Source organism: Vipera berus, assembly GCF_964194415.1.
Source record: "Vipera berus genome assembly, chromosome: 3".
Classification (NCBI taxonomy): Eukaryota; Metazoa; Chordata; class Lepidosauria; order Squamata; family Viperidae; genus Vipera; species Vipera berus.
Window position 1 is genome coordinate 7,649,994 of NC_138204.1, and position 26,613 is coordinate 7,676,606.

The 26,613-nt window shown below is 42.8% G+C and overlaps 1 protein-coding gene across 3 annotated transcripts in view; it reads right to left on the reverse strand.

The window, feature by feature from the left end:
- COL20A1 (collagen type XX alpha 1 chain) overlaps positions 1-26,613 on the reverse strand; it is a 532,145-nt gene that overhangs the window by 58,008 nt on the left and 447,524 nt on the right. For all 3 annotated transcript variants that reach the window (XM_081323724.1, XM_081323723.1, XM_081323725.1), the window contains 4 exons: positions 24,557-24,695; positions 15,197-15,339; positions 12,459-12,568; positions 10,498-10,656 (listed from right to left, as the gene is read on the reverse strand). In XM_081323724.1, the coding sequence (XP_081179850.1) occupies positions 10,498-10,656; positions 12,459-12,568; positions 15,197-15,339; positions 24,557-24,695 (551 nt within the window). The remainder of the gene's footprint in view (positions 1-10,497; positions 10,657-12,458; positions 12,569-15,196; positions 15,340-24,556; positions 24,696-26,613) is intronic.

Below are 26,613 nucleotides of genomic sequence, written 5' to 3' on the forward strand. Positions count from 1 at the left end.
GTGACTTTGGGCCAATCACCAGGAGTTGGTGAATTCTAATCCTGCCTTACACATGGAAGTTGGCTGTGTTACTTTGGGCCAGCCCCTCTCTCTCAGCCCAATCCACTGCACAGGGTGTTTGTTGTGGGGTAAATGTGGTAAGAATGCACACACACACACACACACACACACACACACACACACACACTCCTTTTTACTTTGCTCCCCAAATCACAAGAATAAAACTCAGAAAAGAAAATAGAAGCAATGTTTCTCTCATGAAATCCCTGGCTATTGCAAAAAACAGAACCCTTGAATCAGGCCCGTTGATTCAAGGGTCTTCAAACTTGGCCCTTTTATGACTTGTGGACTTCAATCCCCAGAATTCCTCAGCCAGGCACGCTGGATGAGGAATTCTGGGAGTTGAAGTCCACAAGTTACAAAAGGGCTGAGTTTGAAGACCCCTGTAATAGACAGACTACAGATAAGGGGGTAAAAATAATTACATTTGTTTGACAGGATTAGGACCAAGGAAGTAAGTATTTTAGTCCCATTGCTAACCTTCATGAAACAAGCTAAACAAATCTAATAACAAATGTTCACACAGCAAGCCTCCAATTTACGAAATGCTGTAAAACTGTATAAAAATCCTTGTACTCATCAAATCAGTTGTTCAGCTGCTCCAGAGCCACATGCTGTTGTGGTTCTGCTCTTCAATAAACTACAACCTTCATTCAAAAACAGCCTCCATTTTGTTTATTCCCAGCTTGGAATGGACCCTGATGAAGATTTTCTTTCAACAGGAATATTAGGTACGTTTGCATCCATGAGTTATTTATATATAAAAAATAAAGTTAGAATTACAATCTGATAAATAAAGTAATTCTTAGAAAGGGACCGTGGGCTGATGTATTCACACGTCCAGTTAAATAAATTAAGTTCCTACTAAATGTCTATTCATCGCAACATGGTATCTTAACATCTTTTCTATAACTCTTTCGTGTTTTGCTAAGAAAAGGTTTAGCTAGCATAGACCACAGACCCAGCTTCAAACAGAGTGTGTATCTCCAATCATGTCCCGAGGCTCAGGGCTTTTCTTAAAATTAATACAATAGATTGCTGCAGCTCCAGACTCTGTTTGTAAATCTGTCACTAGATATTGCAAATCTTGGCACTTTGATTGGGCAAATTTGACAGATTGAATCAGCCTGTCAGATTGAATAGACAAATGGATTTGATGCATCAGATTGGATTAAATAACACGAGCAGATCCAAAGAAGACTGTTCTACCCAAATCCAACTGGACTTCGCATTGATTCAATTTGCTTAGCCAAGTCGATGCTTCCCAGTTGAAATGTTTTAGATATTCAATTCAATTATACCTCATTTTCTAAATGAATTGAATCAAATCTGATTTGAACAAGCCTAGTGGCCTTTATAAAAAGAAAAAAGCTCTGCTGCTAAGATGGCCAAATGGTTTTCTTTGATTAGAGAAAACTATAGTTTTGATAACTAGATGGGTTAACTCTTTTTATCTTTATGGCTTTCTCTTTTTTATAAAAAACACCTTTCAGTTGATTTGCTGGAGTAATATTGAGCATCATCAGAGTTAAATGAGGCCCATGCAAGCTAGCAAAGCATCATGTTTTTTCCTCAAACATGTTTTGTGACTGACCACATCTACTATGGCAACCTCCTCCACCACCACTCTTTCTTCTTCTTCTTCTTCTTCTTCTTCTTCTTCTTCTTCTTCTTCTTCTTCTTCTTCTTCTTCTTCTTCTTCTTCTTCTTCTTCTTCTTCTCCTCCTCCTCCTCCTTCTTCTTCTTCTTCTTCTTCTTCTTCTCCTTCTTCTTCTTCTTCTTCTTCTTCTCCTTCTCCTTCTCCTTCTCCTTCTTCTCCTTCTCTTTCTCCTCCTCCTCCTCCTCCTCCTCCTCCTCCTCCTCCTCCGCCTCCTCCTCCTCCTCCTCCCTCCCAAACTTTTTCTTCTTCTCTTCTCCATATCCTGTTCCTCCTCTTGTTTTGACTTGGGTCACTTTTGTTCCCAACCATGACCATCATCATCTTCCTAATGTCTTGGAGAACAATTCTGTCCCTTTCTATCCCTTCAGTTGTCTGAAGCTTGGGAAAGATTGTGTGATTGAACATGCACTTGAGAAGCAGAGGAGGAGAGTTTTGGCAACCCAGAGCTTTCCCAGAGAAAGGCTACATTAAGAGGCTGCACAGTCCTGAGCTGGACATGGAAGAGGGGGAAGAGGTTCAGAATACCACACCTTTGAAATTATATATCTAGTGCAGGGGTAGGCAACCTTGCCTCTTTTATGACTCATGGACTTCAACTCCCAGAATTCCTGAGCCAGCATGGCTCAGCTTGGAAACCTCTCCCTTTCCCTTCAGCATGGCTGGCTCAGGAATCCTGGGAGTTGAAGTCCACGAGTCACAAAAGAGCCAAGGTGGCCTACCCCTGTTCTAGTGGGTTAGAAGATTATAGCTTTAGTTTAGCAAGATTCTGTCAATTAAGCTAATAAAGGATTGAACTCAATTGGATCTTGCTGTCTGTTCTCTTGGCTTGGGCCAGAGAGACATTTGTCTTGTCTGTCTTTTCATTTTTAATCCACTTTTTAAGAAGCATTTGCCTTTTTTTACCTTTTTGTGTGGAATCTCTTCAGGATGGCCCACTATTCTTTTAGGTTTCTTCTCCCTAGAGATGATATGATCAGCATCATCATTTACTATGTATGCACCAGACAGCTTGGTTTCATCTTGATGGAGTGCTCTAAGCCACAGGAGCCGTGGAATGCTTTGTCAACACACAGCAGAGACATGATTTGTCTCAACAAGATGTTTCACATCATTCTGCCTGCCTTGACAGCCCCTCGCAATTATAGATGTGCAAATCTGGCTGTTCTGAAAATGGAATGATCTTGCGTTCCTGACACATTCTTTGACTTCCAGAGAAAATGGTTAGTTTTCCAAAGCCTCTTCCATTATTATTGGGAGGATGGGCTGGATCCAAGCTGGTGGCCACAATGTCCAAGCAATCCCCATGGAATAAGGCAAGGAAACCTACATGTATACTCTTTGGGTAGCTATTTTTGGCACCAAATGATCATATCACCAAATAATCAGATTATTTTAAAAAAGATATTGAGATTCTATGCGAAGAAGAGCAACTGGATGATTAGGGAACTGGGGGCTAAAACATATGAAGAACAGTTGCAGGAACTGGATATGTCTGCTCTAATGAAGAGCAGGGATGACATGATAGCAGTGTTCCAATATTTGAGGGGCTGCCACAAAGAAGAGGGGGGCAATCTATTCTCCAAAGTACCAGAAAGCAAGAACAGGAACCAACGGATGGAAACTCAACTAGAAGAGAAGCAACCTAGAACTCAGGAGAAATTTTCTGATAGTTAGAACAATTAGCCAGTGGAACAACCTGCCTCCAGAAGCTGTGAATGCTCCAACACTGGAAGTTTTTAAGAAGAGACTGGCCAGCCACTTGTCTGAAATGGTACAGGGTTTCCTGCTTGAGCAGGGGGTTGGACTAGATGACCTCCAAGGTCCCTTCCAACTCTATTATTCTATTATTCTGGACTCTTAAAGAAACAAGCAAGGGTCTCACCATCTTGTCTCCGAATCAAGCCAAGTCAGAAAGGAAAGGAGCTAGCAGAAATGATGTTTCATTTTTCATGTCTAGATCAGGGGGAGGACCGAGAGCTTCACAGCTCAAAATGACACTTGCAAAAGATACATCTAGTTAGCTAAAGAAAAATGACGGCCAATAATGAGACATTCTGTCTATCCAAGAACTGCGGATGTTGGAAAAAAAGAAGAGTGCAGGAAAAGCAGTGGGAGGCTGTTCACTGGAATTCCCCCCCCCCAATTTTTATAATGCGTTAATTATAGGATCTGCACTGCAGAAGGAATGGCGGGGAAGGATGTTCCCAAATGCAGAGAATAGCAACAAAGACGATAAGGGGTCTGGAGGCTAAACCAGACAATGAATGATCGAGAGAGCTATGAATGTCCAGTCAAAGGAAGAAAATGACTAGGGGTGACATATCAGAATAAGAGAATTGGAAGAAAACCTTGGAGGTTTTCTAGTCCAACCCCGTGCTCAAGTAGGAGACCCTATACCATTTCAGACAAGTGGCTGTCCAGTCTCTTCTTAAAAACTTCCAGTGATGGAGCATCCACAACTTCTGGAGGCAATTTGGTCCCTCAATTAATTATTCTCACTGTCAGGAAATTCCTCCTGAGTTCCAGGTTGTTTCTTTCCTTGATTAGCTTCCATCCGTTGCTTCTTCTCCTGCCTTCTGGTGCTCTGGAGAATAGCTTGACTCCCTCTTCTTTGTGGCAGCTCCTGAGATACTGGAAGACTGCTATAATGTCACCCCTAGACTATGTTAGCAATGTTCCAATATTTGAGGTGTTGCCACAAGGAAGAGGGGGTAAAACCTAATCTCCAAAGCACCTGAAGGCAGGGCAAGAAACGATGGGTGAAAACGAATCAAGGAGTGAACCATCCTAGAACTAAGGAGAAATTTCCTGACAGCGGGAACAATCAATCAGTGGAACAACTTGCCTCCATAAGTTGTAAGTGCTCTTACTCTGGAGGTTTTCAGGAAGAGACTGGACAACCGTTTGTCTGAAATGGCATAGGATTTTCTGCTTGAGCACGGGGTTGGACTAGAAGACCTCCAAAGTCCCTTCCAACTCTGTTATTCTGTTAATCCCAGCTTAGGCAAGAGGCCAGTGGAGAGACTATGGGCTGGTTCCTCCCACTCATCCCAGAAGACAATGGCAAATCACTTTTGAAAATGCTGCCCAAAGAATTTCCCCAGACTTCTCCATATTGTCACCTGGAGCTAAACAGTTTAACACTTTTGGATTTGCACATTCTTCTGAATTACCTAGTTAATATATGGAAATTGTCAGCTGGACAATAGAAATGGATTCTCCATGCTTTTATCACTGCCAAGAGATTAGTTCTTCCATATTTGAAAGGCTATTTTAGGACCATTACCATTAACCCATTTTCTGCAGACCAGTGCGCTCTAGAATTATTAGCTGGAAAATGAACTGGATTTGCACAGTGCATTCAGTCAAAAAACAAACAAACCCTAACCTTGGTTAAAACCCAACCAGTGAAAGGTAGAGGGTCTTTTGAGTGAAGTAACTAGATTGTAACTATTGTAACTATTGTTGAACTACCGCACTAGCAACGGACAATGCACTTCACACAGCATCTGCCGGGACTCTCTGTATAAACGGAGCATAGCATCCTCCCCACAGTGCGATTGTGAGGTCCCACATTAAACTGTAGATCACATTGTGAATGGCTGTAAGGTGAGGGCATATACCGGTCCAGTATCTGATTATTTTTTAAAATATAAATAATGCTGCAATTCAACGGTTAGATGGTCTAGACCAGGGGTCAGCAGCCTGAAACAGTGAAAGAGCCACTCAGAACCGGTTCCCTCAGAAAAGGAAAAACTGGGAGCCGCAAAAAAATGTGTGCACATGCGCGTACATGCACGCATGCGCAGAACAGGGTTTGATTGAAGAGTGGAGCCAAGGCGAGATATGCACCTACCCTGCATATTTGAATTGATTGGTTGAACTTTTTTAGTCCCACTTTTTTTTGGGGGGACTGCACATGGCAAAGGACTGGGAGCCACAGGAGATGGCTGAAAGAGCCGCATGCGGCTCCAGAGCCGCGGGTTGCAGGCCTGTGGTCTAGACTCTAGACATTGATATTTGAACACAGATCTTTTTAACGTTTATGTTTTATTGTGTTTAATAATTTAATTTAATGTAATTTAATAATTTAATTTGTATACCACCCTTCTCCCGAAGGACTCAGGGCGGTGAACAGGGCAATAAATAATAAAAAACAGGATACAAAAATTAAAAAGTGATTAAACAACTATGCCCATAATTGATACATATTAAAAATTAAAACTAATTATAAAAAACCCAACCCCATCCCATCAGACCAGGCCAGCTTGTTCAAAAAAGAAGGTTAGATCGCGCCGGAAGGAGCGAAGGTCGGGGGCCATCCGGAGCTCGACCGGTAAGCGGTTCCAAAGGTCTGGCGCACCCACAGAGAACGCTCTCCCCCTGGGGGCCACCAATCGGCATTCTTTGATCGGCGGCACCCTGAGGAGGCCCTCTCTGTTTACTAATTGAGGTGAAATGTTAATATATATAGCTAGTCTATGTATGATATGCCATACACTAAATAAATACATTTGAATAGTACGTAAGAATTCAATGACTACTTTCTTCCAGAACATTTTTCAACTTTGCAGTCTCCTCCACAGCCCTGGAATTTCCAAAGATACGATATCTGCTGAGTCTATTTGGAGATCAGCTAAAGTTGGCTAGGTCTTACAAAAAATTGATTTAAAACCAGAAACCTTCTTATTAGGGATTATTAATGATAAACTCAGCAAAGCACCTTTTTACTTACTATTGCATATTTTAACCGCAGCAAGATTGGCCTACGCCCAAAAATGAAAAAGAAAGGAAATCCCTACTGAAGAAGAAATAATAAATAAAATTCTATCCTGCACCGAAATGGACAGGTTAACCCTAGAGATAAAAAATAAAACTGAAACAGAGTATTATGAAATTTGGAAAAATTTGTACGAATGGTTAGAGATACAGAAGATAGGCTTAAGATACAGGAGGATCTGGACAGACTCGAACACTGGGCACTATCTAACGAAATGAAATTCAATGGTGAAAAAAGCAAGGTTCTACATTTAGGCAGGAAAAATCAAATGCACAGGTATAGTATAGGTGGTACCTTGCTCGATAGTAGTAACTGTGAGAGGGATCTCGGAGTCTTAGTAGACAATCACTTCAATATGAGCCAGCAGTGTGCTGCAGCTGCCAAAAAAGCCAACACAGTGCTAGGCTGCATTAACAGAGGGATAGAATCAAGATCACGTGAAGTGTTAATACCACTTTACAATGCCTTGGTAAGACCACACCTGGAATACTGCATCCAGTTTTGGTCACCACGATGTAAAAAAGACGTCGAGACTCTAGAAAGAGTACAGAGAAGAGCAACAAAGATCATTGCGGGACTGGAGGCTAAAACATATAGGGAACGGTTGCTGGAATTGGGTATGTGCAGTTTAATGAAGAGAAGGGTGAGGGGTGAGATGATAGCAGTTTCCCAATATTTTGGGCTGCCACAAAGAAGAGGGAGTCAAGCTATTCTCCAAAGCACCTGAAAGCAGGACAAGAAGCAACGGATGGAAACTAGTCAAGGAGAGAAGCAACCTGGAACTAAGGAGAAACTTCCTGACAGTTAGAACAATTAACCAGTGGAACAACCTGCCTCCAGAAGCTGTGAATGCTCCAACACTGGAAGTTTTTAAGAAGAGACTGGACAGCCATTTGCCTGAAATGGTATAAGGTTTCCTCCTTGAGCAGGGGGTTGGACTAGATGACCTCCAAGGTCCCTTCCAACTACTACTTCTTCTTCTTCTTCTTCTTCTTCTTCTTCTTCTTCTTCTTCTTCTTATTATTATTATTATTATTATTATTATTATTATTATTATTATTATTATTATTATTATTAGGAACGCTGAGATGACTATCGATTGATTAGTTGACAACGCAAAGACTTTTTACTAGCCCAATTGAAAGATATTTAAGTACAATGTCAACGACCGAAATATGGTTTACCAGAAAATTTACAGATGATATATGATATATTTTGTCATACTCTGTCACATCATAGAATGTATTTTATTTTTCTGTTTTTCTTTTTGTTACATAAGGTAATACTAATAGCAGTGCTGTAGCCAGGGAAGTTGAATCATGTCCACTTTTGTTTTTAAATGTACATTCAATAAAAATGTTCAATAAAAAATGAAAAAAATAAAGTTGGGTAGGTCTTGACAGTCCACGTTTAGGATATTGCACAAATGCAGTCGCTTGGTTGTTTAATAGAACATGTTTTGTAAAGGCATCCAAAGAGAACAGGGTTGAATGGATCAAGAGGGGAATGTAATTGTCAACTCTCCAGCTGGCGAATTCAACATTTAAGAAACTCTACAGCCTTGAGGTGCCACAAGAGAGAATTTTTTTTATTGAATACACAACCCGACACTGAAGAAGGAAAATCAACTCTAATTTTCCCACGTGAAAATCTGGTCAGTTAACAATAGCTTTTAATAATCCCCACCCATCCTGTGTTCGTGTTGCCCAATCACATTCTTTCTGTTTGTTACGGGGGCAGCCCACGTCTCCGCCAGACACCTGCTCTGGATGAGCGTGGGTCTCACGGTCCGAGGACAGCTACTTGAAACTCCTGTTTCTTTCCCATACTCTCCCTCTCCTCTGTTTCCATGGCAAGCTGAGCAGCGACAGAGGTTAGCAAGCATCTTAGCAATTCAACCTAATTAGCAATTAAAATTATGGGATGGAAGGGACCTTTGGAGGTCTTCTAACCCAACCCCTGCCCAAGACAGGAGTCCTTATACCATCCCAGACAAATGGTTGTCCAATCTTTTCTTGAAAACATCCAGCAATGGAGCACCCACAACTCTAGGAGGCAAGCTATTCCATTAATCAATTATTCCCACTATCCATAAATTTCTCCTTATTTCCAGGATGAAACTCCCCCTGACAAGCTTCCATCCATTGCTTCTTGTCCTGCTCTCAGGTGTTATGGGGGTAGGTGGGTGGGTGGGGAATCGATTTCCTTTTCCCTGTGGTAGCCCTTCAAGTATTGGAAGACAGCTGTCATCTCTCCTCCAAGCCTTGTCTTTGTTAGGCTAAACATATCTAGTTCCTTCAGCCGTTCTTCATAAGATTTAGCTTCCAGATTCCTTATTACCTTTGTTGCACTTCTCTGCACTCTTTCTAGGGCCTCAGCCTCTTTTCTGTATTGTAGTGACCACAATTAGATGCAGTGTGGCCTTACAAGTGCAGTCTAAAGTGGCATTATCACTTCTCATGATCTTGATGAAATCCCTCTGCTGATGCAACGTAGGGCTGCATTGGCTTTTTTGGCAGCTGCAGCACACTGCTGACTCATACTTAAGCAGTGGTCCACCAGGACACCTGGATCCCTCTCACAGGCACCACTTTTGAGCCAGGTACTGCTTATCCTGTACCTGTGCATCCGGTTTTTCCTGCCTAAGTGCACAACCTTAAAATAAAAGTTTCCCCTGTCCAGTCATATCTGACTCTAGAGGGCAATGCTTATCATAAAGTCTTAGCAGAGGGAGCCAGCGTTGTCTGAAGACAACGTAGTCTCACACTGCAATGAGCAAGGACACACATTCAACTTTGCAGCTACTAAGATTGTTGGACAAGCAGGCTCAAAAACAGCCAGGGAAGCGATTGAAGCCTGGGAAACCGGTCCATCAACAGGAGTGCTTATGTGCTACCAGCCTATCTAGTACTTAGAAGGTGAAGGCTCGGCAGCACAAGCAAATGACAGCTAATGGCTTAAAAGCCATCAGCACTGCCCAAGCAACATCTAAAGAGCTACTTACAACAGGCACTATAAATACCACACACAGAGAACAGCACACCCTCTGCTAGAGAGAAGTTCCCTGAAGATGGGCTCCAGCACGAGTCCGAAAGCTCGGAAGGCAAAACCTCTCATCCTGGGGACCGACCCAGATTGGACACTTCTATGCTCATGTAGCCAGCATGGCTATACAGTATACACCAAAGTGCATGGAACGCTGTTACTTTCCCACCAAAGTGGTACCTATTTATCTACTCACATTTGCATGCTTTCAAATTGCTAGGTGTGCAGGAGTTGGGGCAAGTAACCATGATGCAGTGCTTGGGTCTCGAACGCAGGCTGTCGGCTTTTCAGCTGAGAATCTTAGCGTCTTTAACCGCTGAGCCACTGCGTCCCCTGGCAGGACTTTATGTTCAGATAATAAATACGATTTGTTTTGCTTGGGCCAGCTTCTCTCTCTTTTACAGTATCTTCTACATCTTCACTATGTTCCCTTAAGGTTGCTGTCAAGTCCCCGTAGATCCCTATTGGGTCACCGCTGTTCTGGCGGGGAGGGGGGGGGCTTGGGGCTTTTCTCTGATGTATCCATCTTGCTTTGTTTCTCTTTTCCTTTGATCTATCTTCCTGGGAATTGGGGAGGAGGGATGAGCCCTGGGGCCATCTGGTTTGCCTCCTCTCTGGAGAACTCTGCCTGTACCAAGGTTGCAGCACCTGAGAACAACTTGTTATCACCTTCTCGGCTCGGAGTTCCCACAACCCCTTCTCACCTTTGGACTGGCTCTCCGTGGGCTGGGCGCTTGGGAGGGGTTTGAGCAGTGGGCTTTAGCCTAAATGTTTTCACGTGGGAATTTTAGAGCCTGCCTATTTTCTCCGCAATCGTCTTTGCTCCTTTTGAAATCACGCTGGATTCAAGAATTTGACTTTCTGGCGGGAATAGCTGAGGTGAGACCTTACAGGCGCTTACCTTTGGGGATCAGGGAAAGGCCGTGGACAAGCTGGAGATCAGGAGGCTTACCATCGCTGATCCACTCCGTGGTCCTCTTGTTCTTGTCAGCTTCCCCAGAGTGATAAAGCCTGCTGTCGAAAGGGTCTCTGACTTCCCAAGAATCTTTTCTCCTATTTTCTTGCAGTCAATGTAGAGCCGGACCCAGCCAAGGCTCACCGATACATGGACCTGCCCAACAGACAGAAACAGCTGTGTTGAGTCCTGTTCTTGATTGCAACACAAGGCAATGCAACCTGGGAAGCTTTGAACCTCCCTGAATTATGCCCCCTGCATTCTGGAAAGAGTTGCAGCCACGAGAGAGTTGTAGCATCCTGAGCTTAGATTACAGGTTACAAAAGTTGAATTTCTGATGAGTTATAGCTCAACACCTTATGATTCTACCAGGATACAGGTAGTCCTTGACTTACAACAGTTTGTTTAGTGAACTGTTCAAAGTTACAATGCCGCTGGGAAAAAATGACTTATGACTGTTTTTCACATTTACAACCATTTCAACACCCCCCCCCCATGGTCATGTGATCAAAATTTAGACTCTTGTAACTGAGTCATATTTATGATGATTGCAGTATCCCAGGGTCATGTAAACATATTTTGTAACCTTTTGATAAGAAAAGTCAATGGGGAAGTCAGATTAACTTAACAACCATGTTACTAACTGAATAGCTACAGTGTGTCATGATTCCGACAGATGAAACTCTTCGAAGAACTTTGAGGCATTGTTTACCTTAAAGAATCTTTATTTGAGTAGCATAGCATCGGCACTAACACAGTCGAAGCCAAAAACTGAATTCCTCACCCCTGAGCACCTAGCATTAAAGCACAATTCCCTCCTCCAATTAACAGTCATAAATCACATTCCCCAATTAGCTTGAAGCGCAGGCTTCCTCTCCAGCTCTCCAGCCTGCCAATTCTTTATTGGCTCTGGGCTCAGTAGCCTTGATTCTCATGCTACGTTTAGTGTTGTTATGTCTAGCTGGGCTCTCATTCACATCCCCCCCTCCTCCCAGCATCATCTAACTCTAAAAGCAAAAGGGGAAAAAATGGCTACATTTCCATCTGTTGTCAACGCAAAAACATCCGATGTTAGCAGCGTTGACACAGTGATTCTCTCGACAACTGTTGCAAGAAAGATCATAAATTGGCGCAAAATTCACTTAACAACTGTTTCGTTTAGCCCACAGAAATTGTGGACTCAATTGTGGTCATAAGTCAAGAAATACCTGTAGTCACAGATGTCAAGTACAGTACAAGCAAATTTAAGTAGCAATTAGCAGGGGGAAAAAGGGGGGATGCAGAGAAAAAGAAGGGAGTTTCTAGAATACTTATAAAAGCCTTTATGTGTCTGTTTTGTTCTTTTAAAAGAACATGTTTTTATAACTATGATGTTTTCATTTCAACCTTTCCTCTTGAGCAAAGCTTGTTTTATGTTTGTACATCTATTCATGTCACAACTGTGTTCCTGACGTAATAACTGCAACAACTCACTTAACCATTGGGGCAAGAAAGGTCCTAAAATGGGGCAAAATTCACTTAACAAATGTCTCACTTAGCAACAGAAATTTTGGGCTCAATTTCGGTCGTAAGTCGAGGAAGACCTGTAAAGAGCAAACTAAGTTTTGAGGTGACCCCCTAATGACCTCCATTTAACTTTCGAATCTCTTCTAATATTTCCAGTCCTAAGATTTCTTTCGCTTTGCTAATTTTCTTTATCCTTCCACACATATTCTTGGATACTTGCATGCCTAAATTTATGTAGATTAGCACATCGCAACAGGAAAGAATTTTGTCCTTCATTATGATGCTGGCACACATCCCCAAATTTCAACATATGCGCATATAAACCTGCAAGCAAATGTTCTAGGCGGATTTTTAAAATTGTTATTTTGAAAAGTCAAAGAGAGGAGGAGGCAGTAGAAATTTTTTTGGGGGGGATTCTGAGCTTGTGAAAGTCTCTTTTTTGGGAGAAGGACCTTATGAAAACTTCCGTAGAATATCTTCTTCACTTCCTGATGATCAAAGGTGACCTCTTCTATATCGGCTTCATGGTCCCGATGGAAATACGCCAAGGATTTCTTAAGAGCTGCAGGGGGAAAACGAAAGACAAATATACTGGAAAGTTTTACAAAATTCTCTGTAGCATCTTTCCTCGACCTAATACAGGCAGTCCTCGACTTACGACTAAAATTGAGTCCAACATTTCTGTTGCTGAGTGAGACACTTGTTAAGTGAATTTTTGCCTCATTTTATGACCCTCCTTGCCACAGTTGGTAAGTGAATCGGCGCAGTTGTTAAGTTAGTCAACTGGATGTTTGAGACAATCTGGCTTCCCCATTGATTTTGACCTTTTAAGAAGGTCGCAAAAGGTGATCACGTGACCCCGGGACACTGCAACTGTGATAAATGCACACAAGTTGGCAAGTGCCCGAATTTTAATCCTGTGACCATGGGGCTGCTGCAATAGTCTTAAAAATAGTCCTAAATCACTTTTTTCCATGCCATTGTACTGAACGGTCGCTAAACAAACTGTTGTAAGTCAAGGACTACCTGTATGAGATGGAAAGATTTGAAGTGCAGCATATCTGCAGATGCCACGTTGACCTAACTACCGTTACGAGCATGATCAGCAGAATGTAAAGCAAGAACAAAGGAACGCTTTGCAGACGTTTTACAACACAATCATCTTTTGCTGTGGACATATTGGTGGATGACAGGAGCCGTGGTCGGATCTACGATTCAGTGTTGATAGAAGACAAAAAGAAACAAAATAAAGCCAAACATAACTGTGAGAAACGGAAAATCCCATTGAGCATAACATAGACCACATCGCGGTCCATAGGAATCATGTGTGAACATGTTGCACATATTTACTATGCATTATCCATTCTGAATCTTCTGGTTTGGCAGCTCAAAGACAGGAATATGATTGCCAAATGGAAATGGATTTAGTTGGGATGTAGAAAGAGTGGCAGAACCTGAGGGCAGAGTTAAAAGAGGAATCAGCCTAGAATCCCCTACGTAGCCACAAGCAAATTAAGCCCAACCTCCTTTGAATCCCATTGACCCTTATCTAACTCCAAACAGGGGCTAACTCTTGGTTGAGAAGATTCCTGTCCATAGGTATGAGTAGCAAAAAATCAGTTTAATTGGACCCTCATGAGTGGACCTGGTCTTTTGCACCTGACATATGCCATATATTGGCCTTCAGTTTCATAGAGCCCATGTTGTGATGAGTGGACACATGGTAGTCAGCAAAGCATGAAAAAGGAATTTATACAAGCCATCACAGATCAAGGTGCCTTTCAATGGGACTTTGATGTGTCAGATTTCACTGGGGACTTTAGTCCCAAGTGAAGGCAGAAATCAATGCTTCAGGGTCAGGAGAATAGAATAGAATAGAATAGAATAGAATAGAATAGAATAGAATAGAATAGAATAGAATAGAATAGAATAGAATAGAATGGAATGGAATGGAATGGAATGGAATGGAATGGAATGGAATGGAATGGAATGGAATGGAATGGAATGGAGCTGGAAGGGTCCTTGGAGGTCTTCTAGTCCAGTCCCCTGCTGAAGCAGGAGAACCTATACCATCTCAGACAGGTGATTGTCTAGTTTCTTCTTTAAAACCTCCAATGATGGAGCGCCCACGATTTCTGGTGGCAAGCTGTTCCACTGGTTGATTGTCCTCACTGTCAGGAAGTTTCTCCTTAATTCCAGGGTGCTTCTCTCTTCGATCGGTTTCCAACTGTTGTTTCTTGTCCTTCCCTCTGGTACTCTGGTGAGCAACCTGGCCCCCTCTGCCTTGTGGCAGCCCCTCAGATACTGGAACACTGCTATTATATAATATTATATAATGTTTATCATCAGCCGCAGCTTAATGGCAAGGGCTTTGGATTCAGATGACTCTAACTCCAGCCTTCAGCTTAAAGAAATAGAGAGGCATTGACAGAAAAAACTTCCCCAGGTAAAGTTCTGAAGAACGTCTCAAAGTGAGACACTGGAGAACTGCTGGTGGAGTATTTAAAAAAAAAGGAGCTAAGAATAAAACCCAATTAAAGTACCACACAGAACCAGGACCTTCAACCAGCAACGTTAAAAAAAATAATTAAGAAGAACCAAACCAACTGCCATCATCAAACCAGGTACCGTAGTGATAATTTTGGAGAAGACATTCCACAGCTGGGAGGCCTTAAGGGCTTCATATGTAGTAGGAGCAACAGAATCCCCTCCCAGGAGGTTACCATCAAGGCTGCTAACTTCGGATGTTTTTGCTTTGACAACCTATGGAAATGCAACCATTTTCCTTCTTACGTTTTACTCTTAGAGTTGGAGTTAGGATTAGATGGTGCTGGGGCAGGGGGAGGAGGAGGAGGAATGTGCATGGGGGTTTAGTTAGACATAACAATATTGGAACAGTGTGAGAATCAAGGCTTTTTTTTAAAAAAAAAAGCCATGATAAGAAATGGCAAGTTGGAAAACCAGAGGGAAGCCTGCATTTCAAACCAATTGGGGAATGTGATTTATGACTGTTAATCGGAGGAGGGAATGGTGCTTTGATACTATGTGCTCAGGGGGAGGGGAATTCAGATTTTGGCTTCGACTATGTACGTGCCGATGTTGTGCTTCTCAAATAAAGATTCTTTTAACGTCTCGAAGTTCTTTGAAGAGTTTCATCTGTCGGAACCATGACAGTTACATCTCTACTTACGATCAAGAATGATGCTGAGAAGTGGCTGGAAGTCCTCATCTGTTATCTGCCAGATAGAAAAGGCCTCCCGGGGAATTTCTGGTAGAAGGCGGAGTAGGAAAGCAATGGTATATTCAGTTGGAAGCCCAAAAGGTAACACCTCACTGTGGAAACAACATAGAGATCCTTCTATGAAATATCTTCGGGTGAAGAGCATAAGGTCATTGCAGGGTTATATAAAGGACAGCACCCTGCCTTATATCAATGTTATGTATGGAACCACAGAGGTGGAAATGAGGGCAGGTGTTACTTAGTCCAACCGCTTGCTCGGTGCAGGAGAACATCACTGACAGAGGACCATCCAGCTTCATCTGAAGTCCTCCAAGGAAGAACTGACCACTGTCTCCTACTATAATAATAATAATAATAAAGTGGGAAGGGACCTTGGAGGTCATCTAGTCCAACCCCCTGCTCAGGCAGGAAACCCTATACCCTTTCGGACAAATGGCTGTCCAGTCTCTTCTTAAAAACTTCCAGTGTTGGAGCTGTATGGCTTCTACAGGCTATTGATAGTACTGTGACAGAAGATTGTTAAGTTGCTTGTCCCAAAGGGGCTTTTTCAAAAGGCCACTGCACTGTCTTTGTTTTTTTTCCCTTGAAGACAAAAAACTGACAGTCAGAGCTGAAGAAGCTTCTTGGATGAGAAGTGAAATGCCTTCAAGGAAAAAACAAAGTGCAGTTGTCTTTTGAAAAAGCCCCTTTGGGACAACATGACCTGGATGACTGGGAATCTTCATGGATATTAAGTTGCTTCAATCCAGTTCTGTTTAACGGTCTTCTATCCAATGGTCTTTTACTTGGTGACTGGTTGTTTCAGAAAAGTAAATCAAAATTACCATCTCTATGGGCAATGATTAGTTCCTGGAAGGGGGACTATAAAGAAATCCTTGGTTGGCTAGTCACAGAAATTGGAGAGGGGAGGGGGGAAACAAAAACAAATGGATTAACCTCTCTGTTTTGTGACCTTCATGGAATCATAGGGCTGGGAGAGACCATGGAGGTAATAATAATAATAATAATAATAAGTTGGAAGGGACCTTGGAGGTCATCTAGTCCAACCCCCTGCTCAGGCAGGAAACCCTATACCATTTCAGACAAATGGCTGTCCAGTCTCTTCTTAAAAACTTCCAGTGTTGGAGCATTCACCACTTCTGGAGGCAGGTTGTTCCACTGGTTAGTTGTTCTCACTGTCAGGAAGTTTCTCCTTAGTTCCAGGTTGCTTCTCTCCTTGACTAGTTTCCATCCATTGCTTCTTGTCCTGCTTTCAGGTGCTTTGGAGAATAGCTTGACTCCCTCTTCTTTGGGGCAGTCCCTGAGATATTGGAAGACTGCTATCATGTCACCCCTCACCCTTCTCTTCATTAAACTACACATACCCAATTCCAGCAACCGTTCCCTATATGTTTTAGCTTCCAGTCCCCCAATCATCTTGGTTGCTCTTCTCTGTACTCTTTCTAGAGTCTCGACATCTTTTTTACATCGTGGTGACCAAAGCTGGATGCAGTATTCCAGGTGTGGCCTTACCAAAGCATTGTAAAGTGGTATTAGTACTTCACTAGTCATCTAGTTCAATCCCTTGCCCAAAGCAGGTGATCCTAAACCGTTCTGGACAAATGGCTGTCCAATCTCTTCTTAAATACCTGAGTCTTATTTATTTTATTTATTTATTTTAATCCCATTTATATCCCGCCCTGAGTCTTCGGAGAAGGGCGGGATATAAATGGGATTAAAATAAATAAATAAAATAAATAAACAATGATGGATCACCCTAACTACTGTACCTCAGGCAAGCTGTTCCTTGGCTAATTGTTTTCTCACTGTCAGGAAATGTCTCTTTAGTGCCAATTTCAAATCAGTTTGCCCATCAGTTTGTTCACGGCTGTCTCATGGAAGTGGCCAGCATTTTGGCATGGTGTCATGTGTCATGTGCTCCCCTTTTGCGACCTTCCGACAAGCAAAGTCAATGGGATCCATTTAGCAACCAGGTTACTAACTGAACAATTGCAGTGATTCACTTGACAGCTGTGGCAAGCAAGGTCATAAATGGGGCAGAACTCACTTAACAACTCTCTGACTTAGCAAAGAAAAATTTGGGCTCAGTTGTGACCGTGACGCAGATGATACCACTCTAATGGCAGAAAGTGAAGAAGAACTAAAGAGCCTCTTGTTGCGAGTGAAGAGGGAGAGTGCAAAACTTGGGTTGAAACTAAACATTAAGAAAACCAAGATCATGGCATCCGGCCCTCTCAATTCCTGGCAAATAGATGGGGAAGAAATGGAGGTAGTGACAGATTTTATTTTCCTGGGCTCCAAGATCACCGCAGATGGGGACTGTAGCCAAGAAATTAAAAGACGCTTGCTCCTCGGGAGGAAAGCCATGGCAAATCTAGACAGCACACTAAAAAGCAGAGACATCACCCTGTCAACAAAAGTGCGTATAGTCAAGGCCATCGTTTTCCCAGTTACAATGTATGGCTGTGAAAGTTGGACCATAAGAAAGGCTGAGCGCCAAAGAATTGAGGCCTTTGAACTATGGCGCTGGAGAAGACTCCTGCGAGTCCCTTGGACTGCAAGGCGATCAAACCGGACAGTCCTAGAGGAGATCAACCCTGACTGCTCTTTAGAAGGCCAGATCCTGAAGCTGAAACTCAAATACTTTGGCCACCTAATGAGAAGGAAGGACTCACTGGAGAAGAGCCTCATGCTGGGAAAGGTTGAGGGCAAGAGAAGAAGGGGACAACAGAGAATGAGGTGGCTGGATGGAGTCACTGAAGCAGGAGGCGTGAGACTAAATGGACTCCAGAAGATGGTAGAGGACAGGAAGCCCTGGAGGAACATTGTCCATAGGGTCGCGATGGGTCGGACACGACTTCGCAACTAACAACAACGTGACCGTGACTCAACCTGCAACGTGGCTAAGGACAAAGGGGGCCTGCCATCTAGAACTTTCTTAATATAGTTGTTGCTAGTTTTTGGTTTTTTTTTACTTAATGTAAATGTATTGGCGTCAATAAACTGAAAAGTGGGATATAATCCGAAGTTCACCTCAAATGCTACTTGACTAAGGAAGAAATGCAATAAATATCTTCTTTGATGTCTTATTTTAATAAGTGATCGGAAAGTTGGTTTGCCACAGCAATTTAAATTTTGTTCCTCTGTGCTGGCTGGCATGAAAAATAATGCTATTTGAAAGTAAATGACAGCTGGTGCATTTGATAGCTGGTGCAGTTTTGTGGTTAAGAAGTAGAGCTGCAAAACAGTCCATTGATTGAATTTCACCCCTTCCATCCTCATACCAATTTTAATCAAGTCATTCTGATGGATTTAGGTAATCTAAGATTAATAATAATGTTCTATATTACAAGATTATTGTGAGGGTCTTAATGGAGAACGTGTGAAGGGAGCTGATGCAAAGGGTGAACAAAAAAATAAGCTCCAAATAAGTCAGGGGTGTCAAACTCAATTTCATTGAGGGCTGCATCAGCGTTGCAATTGCCCTCAGGGGGCCGGGTGGTTATGGCCAGGGTGGGCGTGGCCTAGTGGGTGGGCGTGGCTAGAGTGCCTATGGCCTACTGGGTGGGCGTGGCCAGCTCTACATCGTTGGCATCAAGGGTGCCTATGGGGGCCTGGGCAGGAGTGGGACAGATCTGAGGGTCTCTGGCAGGAGGAGGGTCTCTGGGCCAGGGCCAAGGCAGTGGGGGCCATTCCCTCACTGTTTCCAGGATGGCTTAGCGGGCCACATGAAACCACTTCGTGGGCCGGATCTGGCCCCCGGGCCTTGTGTTTGACATGTCTGAAATAGGTTGAGGAGAGAAAAAAAACAACATGAAATGCCAAAACAGCATTTGGATGAAAATGTCAGAGGCAAATTTCAATAAATGTAGTCCTTGACTTACAGCCATCCGTTCACTGACTGTTCAAAGTTACAGCGGCACTGAAAAAAGTGACTTATGACCAGTTTTTCACGCTTGTGACCATTGCAGCATATCCATGGTCACATCAACAAAATTCGGATGCTTTGCAACTGGTATTTATGCATTTATGACAGCTGCAGTGTCCTGGGATCTTGTGATCACCACTTGTAACTTCCCAATTGGCTTCCAACAAGCAAACTCAATGAAGTCAGATTCACTTAACGACCGCATGCATCAGTTAACAACTGCAGTGATTCACTTAACAAATGTGGCAAAAAATTGTCATAAAATTGGGCAAAATTCACTTAACAACTTAGCCTTTGGGCTAAATTGTGATTGTAAGTTAAGGACTACCTGTACCAGATTCAAAACTGGTACCGTAATATAAAATTTTGGCTTTATCTTAATAGAAGCAACCTTTCTGTTTGAACATGGCTCACAGTGCACCATCATTAAATGGCTTATGTAGTTTTTAAATTTATTCATCGAGGTGACATCATAAGCCTTTATAAATCCTTAGTAAGACCACAACTAGAATCATGCATCCAATTTTGGTCACCACACTACAAAAAAAGATGTTGAAACTTTGGAGGGGGGAGTACAAAGAAGAGCAACTAAGATGATTATGGGCCTGGAGGCAAAAACATATGAAAAACGGTTGCAGGAATTGGGTATGGCCAGTCTAGAGAAAAGAAAGACTAGGGGTGACATGCTAGCAGTATTCCAATATTTGAGGGGCTGCCACAAAGAAGAAGGGGTCAACTTATTTTCCAAAGCACCAGAAGGCAAGACAAGAAATGATGGGAATTAGTCAAGGAGAGAAGCAACCTGGAATTGAGGAGAAACTTCCTAACAGTGAGGACAACTAACCAGTGGAACAGCCTGCCTTCAGACATTGTGGGTGCTTTATCCCTTGAGGTTTTTAAGCAGAGATTGGACAGCCGCTTGTCCAAGATGGTATAGGGTCTCCTGCTTGAGCAGGGGGCTGGACTACAAGACCTCCAGGGTCCCTTCCAGCATTATTCTGACTGATTGACCTCCAAGAATTCCAAACTATTTTGACCCTTGGATTTTAGAAACAGTAGACCCAATGCCATTGAATTGGATTGCACCTTAGTCCATTCATGGTGACCAGGCAGTTGCATTGTTGGATTCCAAAGATCTAAAGGCTATCTAGGCTAAGCTACCACATCCTTAGTAAAGGTGAAGGTAAATGTTTCCCCTGTCCAGTAGTGTCCAACTCTAGGGAGCAACGCTTATCTCCATTTCTTAGCCAAAAACCTCCAAGGTCCCTTCCAACTCTGTTATTCTGTTACTCTGCTAAAACCTATATAAATGCTTTGATTGCCTTGTCCTGAAGAAGACCAGTCTCCCATCAAAGCTGGCTTCATTTTTGCTTGGAGTAAAATACTACATCTACTCTAACTCAATTGTGTCCATACCTCTAGCACCGAATAAGTCAATTTTAGAATCAAGAGTTGAGAGTCTTAAAAAAAACACCACACACCTAGATTTAGACTTGCTGGGCTAAAGCATGAGAAACCCTTGTTCTATTAATCCAGCTTTCTCCCGAACCATTGGATTATAATACCCACAATTCCTAACCATTTTTTTTCCTGAAGGATAACAGGCTGAGAAGGCCCGTTAGTTTTTGACTAGTCAAGGAAACCCACATATTATTGCTTTGGTCCATGTTGATTGTTCCTTTTTAATGACCAGATAATCACAAATTTGTTGTTGTTGTTAGTTGCAAAGTCATGTCTGACCCATCGTGACCCCATGGGCAACATTCCTCCAGGCCTTCCTGTCCTCTACCATCTTCTGGAGTCCAGTTAAGCTCACACCTACTGCTTCAGTGACTCCATCCAGCCACCTCATTCTCTGTCGTCCCCTTCTTCTCTTGCCCTCAACCTTTCCCAGCATTAGGCTCTTCTCCAGTGAGTCCTTCCTTCTCATTAGGTGGCCAAAGGATTTGAGTTTTAGCTTCAGGATCTGGCCTTCTAAAGAGCAGTCAGGGTTGATCTCCTCTAGGACTGACCGGTTGGATCGCCTCGCAGTCCAAGGGACTCGCAGGAGTCTTCTCCAGCACCATAGTTCAAAGGCCTCGATTCTTTGGCGCTCAGCCTTTCTTATGGTCCAGCTTTCACTGCCATACATTGCAACTGGGAAGACCATAGCCTTGACTATACACACTTTTGTTGACAGGGTGATGTCTCTGCTTTTTAGTGTGCTGTCTAGATTTGCCATGGCTTTCGTCCCCAGGAGCAAGCGTGTTTTAATTTCTTGACTGCAATTCAGGATTTTTTTTCCTCTTTGGAACAACATTCAAATTTCCTTCAAACTCAGCTAGGGAGACTTTCCTATTTGTTTGTTTTAAACTTCCACAAGTTCTTGGTGTAAGAAGAAACTAATCTGAGCATTTTAACGAAGGGCACCCGGGGGAATCTCACAATTCAATATGAAAAGGCTTAGCTTCTTTCAACAAGATTACAATTATCTTTATGTTTCAGCAATTGAACTTAAAAAGGAAGTTACAACTGCTTTGCAATATGCCAGTCTGTATCAATTTACTAAGTTGTTGGCTATAATAGAATCAAATGGCATATTTGCTGAATTATTATGAAGCTCGGATTACAAAGAGGACTGAGAAACTCTTTAACATACAAAGTCATATTCCCAACTACTGGAAATCTACCTATCTGCTATGCAACTTGAAGAGAACATACGCATTAGAGAGACTTGTAATTATGCAGTAGAATGTTTAGAAGTGGAATTAGAAAAACATATGGATTATAAAGACTTATAATTAAAGTGTAGTACGAAGGATGGATGGATGGATGAATGGAAGGAAGGATGGATAGAGCTATGGAGGGAGGCAGGGATGATGAAGGGTGGATGGATTATAAAGATGGATGGATGGATGATGAAGATGGATAGATGGATTATGAAAATGGATGGATGGATGGATGGAGGGAGGGAGGGAGGGAGGGAGGGAAGGAAGGATGCATAGCTGCAATTGTGTGATTGAAGCCCCACCCACTCTCTTTACATGAATGTATTTTGTGCATTATATTATTATGCTTTAGAGTAGGTTATGCAATTTCCTTGCAACCATGGACTGCATTTGTCTGTTTGTTTGTTTGTTGCCTTTTCAATGATATCATTTTGTTCTTGTTTCTGTTGGTGTTCTGGCTTGCATCATGGACCAAATGAAACATTAATCATTCCGGATAAGTGGTTGTCCAGTCTCTTTTTGAAAACCTCCAGTGATGGAGCTCCCACGACTTCCACAGATAAGCCATTCCACTGATTAATTGTTCTCATTGTCAGGAAATTTCTCCTTGGTTCCTGGTCTCCATCCTTTGCTTCTCGTCCTGCTCTAAGGAGCCGTGGAGAATAGGCTGACTCCCATTTGTCTGTGAGAGACCCTCAAGTACAAACACTACCATATCATCCATAGACCTTGTTTGTTAGACTAGACCAGGGGTAGGCAACCTTGGCTCTTTTATGTCTCGTGGACTTCAACTCCCAGAATTCCTGAGCCAGCATGGCTCAGCTTGGAAACCTCTCCCTTTCCCCTCAGCATGGCTGGCTCAGGAATTCTGGGAGTTGAAGTCCACGAGTCATAAAAGAGCCAAGGTTGCCTACCCCTGCGACTAGTCATATCTAATTCCCTCAATCATTCACCATATGGTTTAGCCTCTAAACTCTCATCATCTTTGTTGCTCTTCTCTCTTTATCCATCCATCCATCCATCCATCTATCAATCCACCTATCCATCCATCCATCCATCTATCCATCTATCCATCTACCCACCTATCCATCTATCCATCCGTCCATCCGTCCGTCCATCTGTCTGTCTGTCTGTCTATCTCCATCCATCCATCCATTGAACTCTTGCTGAACTGCAGCTTCTAAAAAGCAAGGTCTTAAGTGTGTCTTTAGAAAATTATACCCAGCATTGGTATAATTTTGGAATTGTGCAATGCTGGAATTGTCTCTGTTTGAAAGCTTAACCACGACATCTAGAAGGTGTCACTGCTTCCATCAAGACAGCAAAATTAATATTGCGCATTGGGCTTCAATCTTCACCGCTCTGAATCGTGCCTGCAGTATTGTGGCCCACAGACACGCAGGTAGAAAACGGGTGGGGTTTGCCATGCTGCTTTTGTCCCTTTTGCTGGTGCTGCTGGTCCTTGATGGCATGATGAACAGAGATCATGAATATACATACTAAATGCCTGCAGTTCCTTCAATCTGAACGTCTCTAAAAATGCTGATTGGATTTTTAATTTAATTTCCTTTTTCCATCCTAAGGGAAAGTTGCAAACTGTATGAGAAGTAAGAAAGCATATTGGCAGGCCTCAGAGCTCTAGATATTTTTTTTTTAAAAAAAATCATTTTAGAGAATTTAATAAGCATGTAGGGGAATATTGAAGTGTTTGTGAGACAACCCTTCTACTGTCTTAATACAATAAAGAGACTGTCAAGCAATGGGACTCATTTGGAGTTATCCAAGGTCCTGTTTAGCAGAGACATCACCCTGCCAACAAAAGTGTGTATAGTCAGTTGCAATGTATGGCTGTGAAAGTTGGACCATAAGAAAGGCTGAGCACCAAAGAATTGAGGCCTTTGAACTATGGTGCTGGAGAAGACACCTGCGAGTCCCTTGGACTGCAAGGCAATCAAACCGGCCAGTCCTAGAGGAGATCAACCCTGACTGCTCTTTAGAAGGCCAGATCCTGAAGTTGAAACTCAAATACTTTGGCCACCTAATGAGAAGGAAGGACTCACTGGAGAAGAGCCTAATGCTGGGAAAGGTTGAGGACAAGAGAAGAATGGGACGACAGAGAATGAGGTGGCTGGATGGAGTCACTGAAGCAGTAGGCGTGAGCTTAAAGGGACTCCAGAAGATGGTAGAGGACAAGAAGGCCTGGAGGAACATTGTCCATGGGGTCACGATGGGTCGGACATGACTTCACAGCTAACAACAACACAACAACAAGGTCCTGTTTGGGGACTCCTTGGTGCTCTCTGAGCTGGGTTGTTTTCTTGCAGAGGTTCCATTACCAAATGAAACACTGATTATATTACCTAGTATGGTAATGAAATGTCTTCAAGAAAACAATCCAGCTCAGAGAGCACCAAGGACCCCACAGTGCAACCCTGAGCTATAAATGTTCTCTTCTGAAAGTCTTGCTTCCTTGCTGTTTTGCTTAGTTTCATTGTGGATATGTTGAGACAACCCAGCCTGTTGGATGAATATAGGATTCTGTGAATTCTGTCAACTGCCCATCCCAGTGGATTAATTTGATATGAACTTGTCATAGTGCAAGCACATAACAGAATGCCTGTGGGAAGCTAATCCATTTACAGTCAAGCTTCCTTAATTATTTTCTCTTGTCACCTTGTTTTCCGGGTTAGCTGGATATCTCTGTAGAGGGTGTAGGTGTGAGTTCCCAAGAAGATGTAAGGTTCCATAGCAATCCCCTTAATGGAGGCATATTCCTTGTCCATCAATCCAAATGCCTCCATCATGTCAAAACCTGTGAAAAGTAGAACATATTGATCATGTAAACCAGTGATTCCTAACCACAGCAACGTTAAGCTATGTGGACTTCAACTCCCAGAATTCTCCAGCCAGCATGCAATGGAAGGAACAGATTTTCTATGCTTGCTCAACTCAAGGTGCTCTCAGTAGGATAAGTAATGATAGCCTCATGAGTAGGGACATTCCTATTTCAAGGAATAATCTCTGAATTCAATGCTCCTTCCTTCATTCCTTGCTTCCTGACATTCTACCTAAAAATTGAAAATGGTTTATTCCAGTGTTTCTCAACCACAATAACAGATATATAGTTGAAAGGAACCTTGGAGATCTTTTAGTCCAACCCCCTGCTCAAGCAGGAAATCCTAAGCCATTTCAGACAAATCATTGTCCAATCTCTCCTTGAAAAACCTCCAGTGTTGGAGCACCCACAACTTCTGGAAGCAAGTTGTTCCACTGGTTGATTGTTCTCACTGTCAGGAAATTTCTTCTTAGTTCTAGGTTGGATCTCCCCTTGATTAGTTTCCATCCATTGCTTCTTGTCCTGCCTTGAGGTGTTTTGGAGAATAGCTTGACCTTCTCTCCTTTGTGGCAGCCCCTGAGATATTGGAAGACTGCTATCATGTCATCCCTTCTTTTCATTAAACTAGACATACCCAATTCCTGCAACTGTTCTTCATATGTTTTAGCCTCCAGTCCCCTAACAACTAGAGAACTTTGTTCTTCTTCTCTGCCCTCTTTCAAGAATCTCAACATCTCTTTTTTGTATCACAGTGACCAAAACTGGATGCAATATTCCAAGTGTGGTCTTACCAAGACATTATAAGTTGATGTTAACACTTCACGTGATCTTGTTTCTATCCCTCTGTTAATGCAGCCCAGAACTGCATTGGCTTTTTTGGCAGCTGCAGCACACTGCTGGCTCATATTGAAGTGGTTCTCCATGATAATTCTTAGATACTTCTCACAGTTGCTACTATTGAGCCAGGTACCACCTAAACCCTGGCAACTTTAAGATGTCTGGACTTTAACTCCCAGCATGCTTGCTGGGGAATTCTGGGAGTTGAAGTCCAGACATCTTAAGGATACTAAGGTTGAGAAACACTAGTGTAAATATTGCAAAGGCAATTGGGGGAGGGATTTTAGAAGGTTGTACCCATGCTTCTACGATGAGGCAGGGATCTACTGCTTCATCTGATAATCCTTTAAAGAGCCATTGATCACTCAGGTAGTTCAGTCTGAATTTTTCTGACACTACAGATGAAAAGCCATCTGTCTCATCTGCACTAAAAGTAGCATTTCTCAGGAGAAAAAAGAACAGGTCTGCACACAGAGATTAGCTCTGGCTCTGCAGATCATCCTAGACCTTAACAAAATGTCCAGATTTGCACTCAGGAGACTGTGCGTGCGTCAGCCTCAAACGTCCTTGCCATTAAAGTGCATCAGATCGCACACTGCAATGAACAAGGTTGGTTGCCTGCTGCCCCATTTTTACAGACCATCTGCCTCTTTCTCTTTTTTTAAATTGCTAAGCAGGGTTGACTTTGGTGAATACTTATTCTTCCAAAAAAGGAGGAGGAGGAGGAGGAGGAGGAGGAGGAGGAGGAGGAGGAGGAGGAAGAAGAGGAGGAGGAGAAGGAAGAGGAGGAGGAGGAGGAGGAGGAGGAGGAGGAGGAGGAGGAAGAGGAGGAGGAGGAGGAAGAGGAAGAGGAGGAGGAGGGATGAAGAAAGAAAGAAAGAAAGAAAGAAAGAAAGAAAGAAAGAAAGAAAGAAAGAAAGAAAGAAAGAAAGAAAGAAAGAAAGAAAGAATACTTATTCTTCCAAAAAAGGAGGAGGAGGAGGAGGAGGAAGAGGAGGAAGAGGAGGAGGAGGAGGAAGAAGAGGAGGAGGAGAAGGAGGAGGAAGAGGAGGAGGAG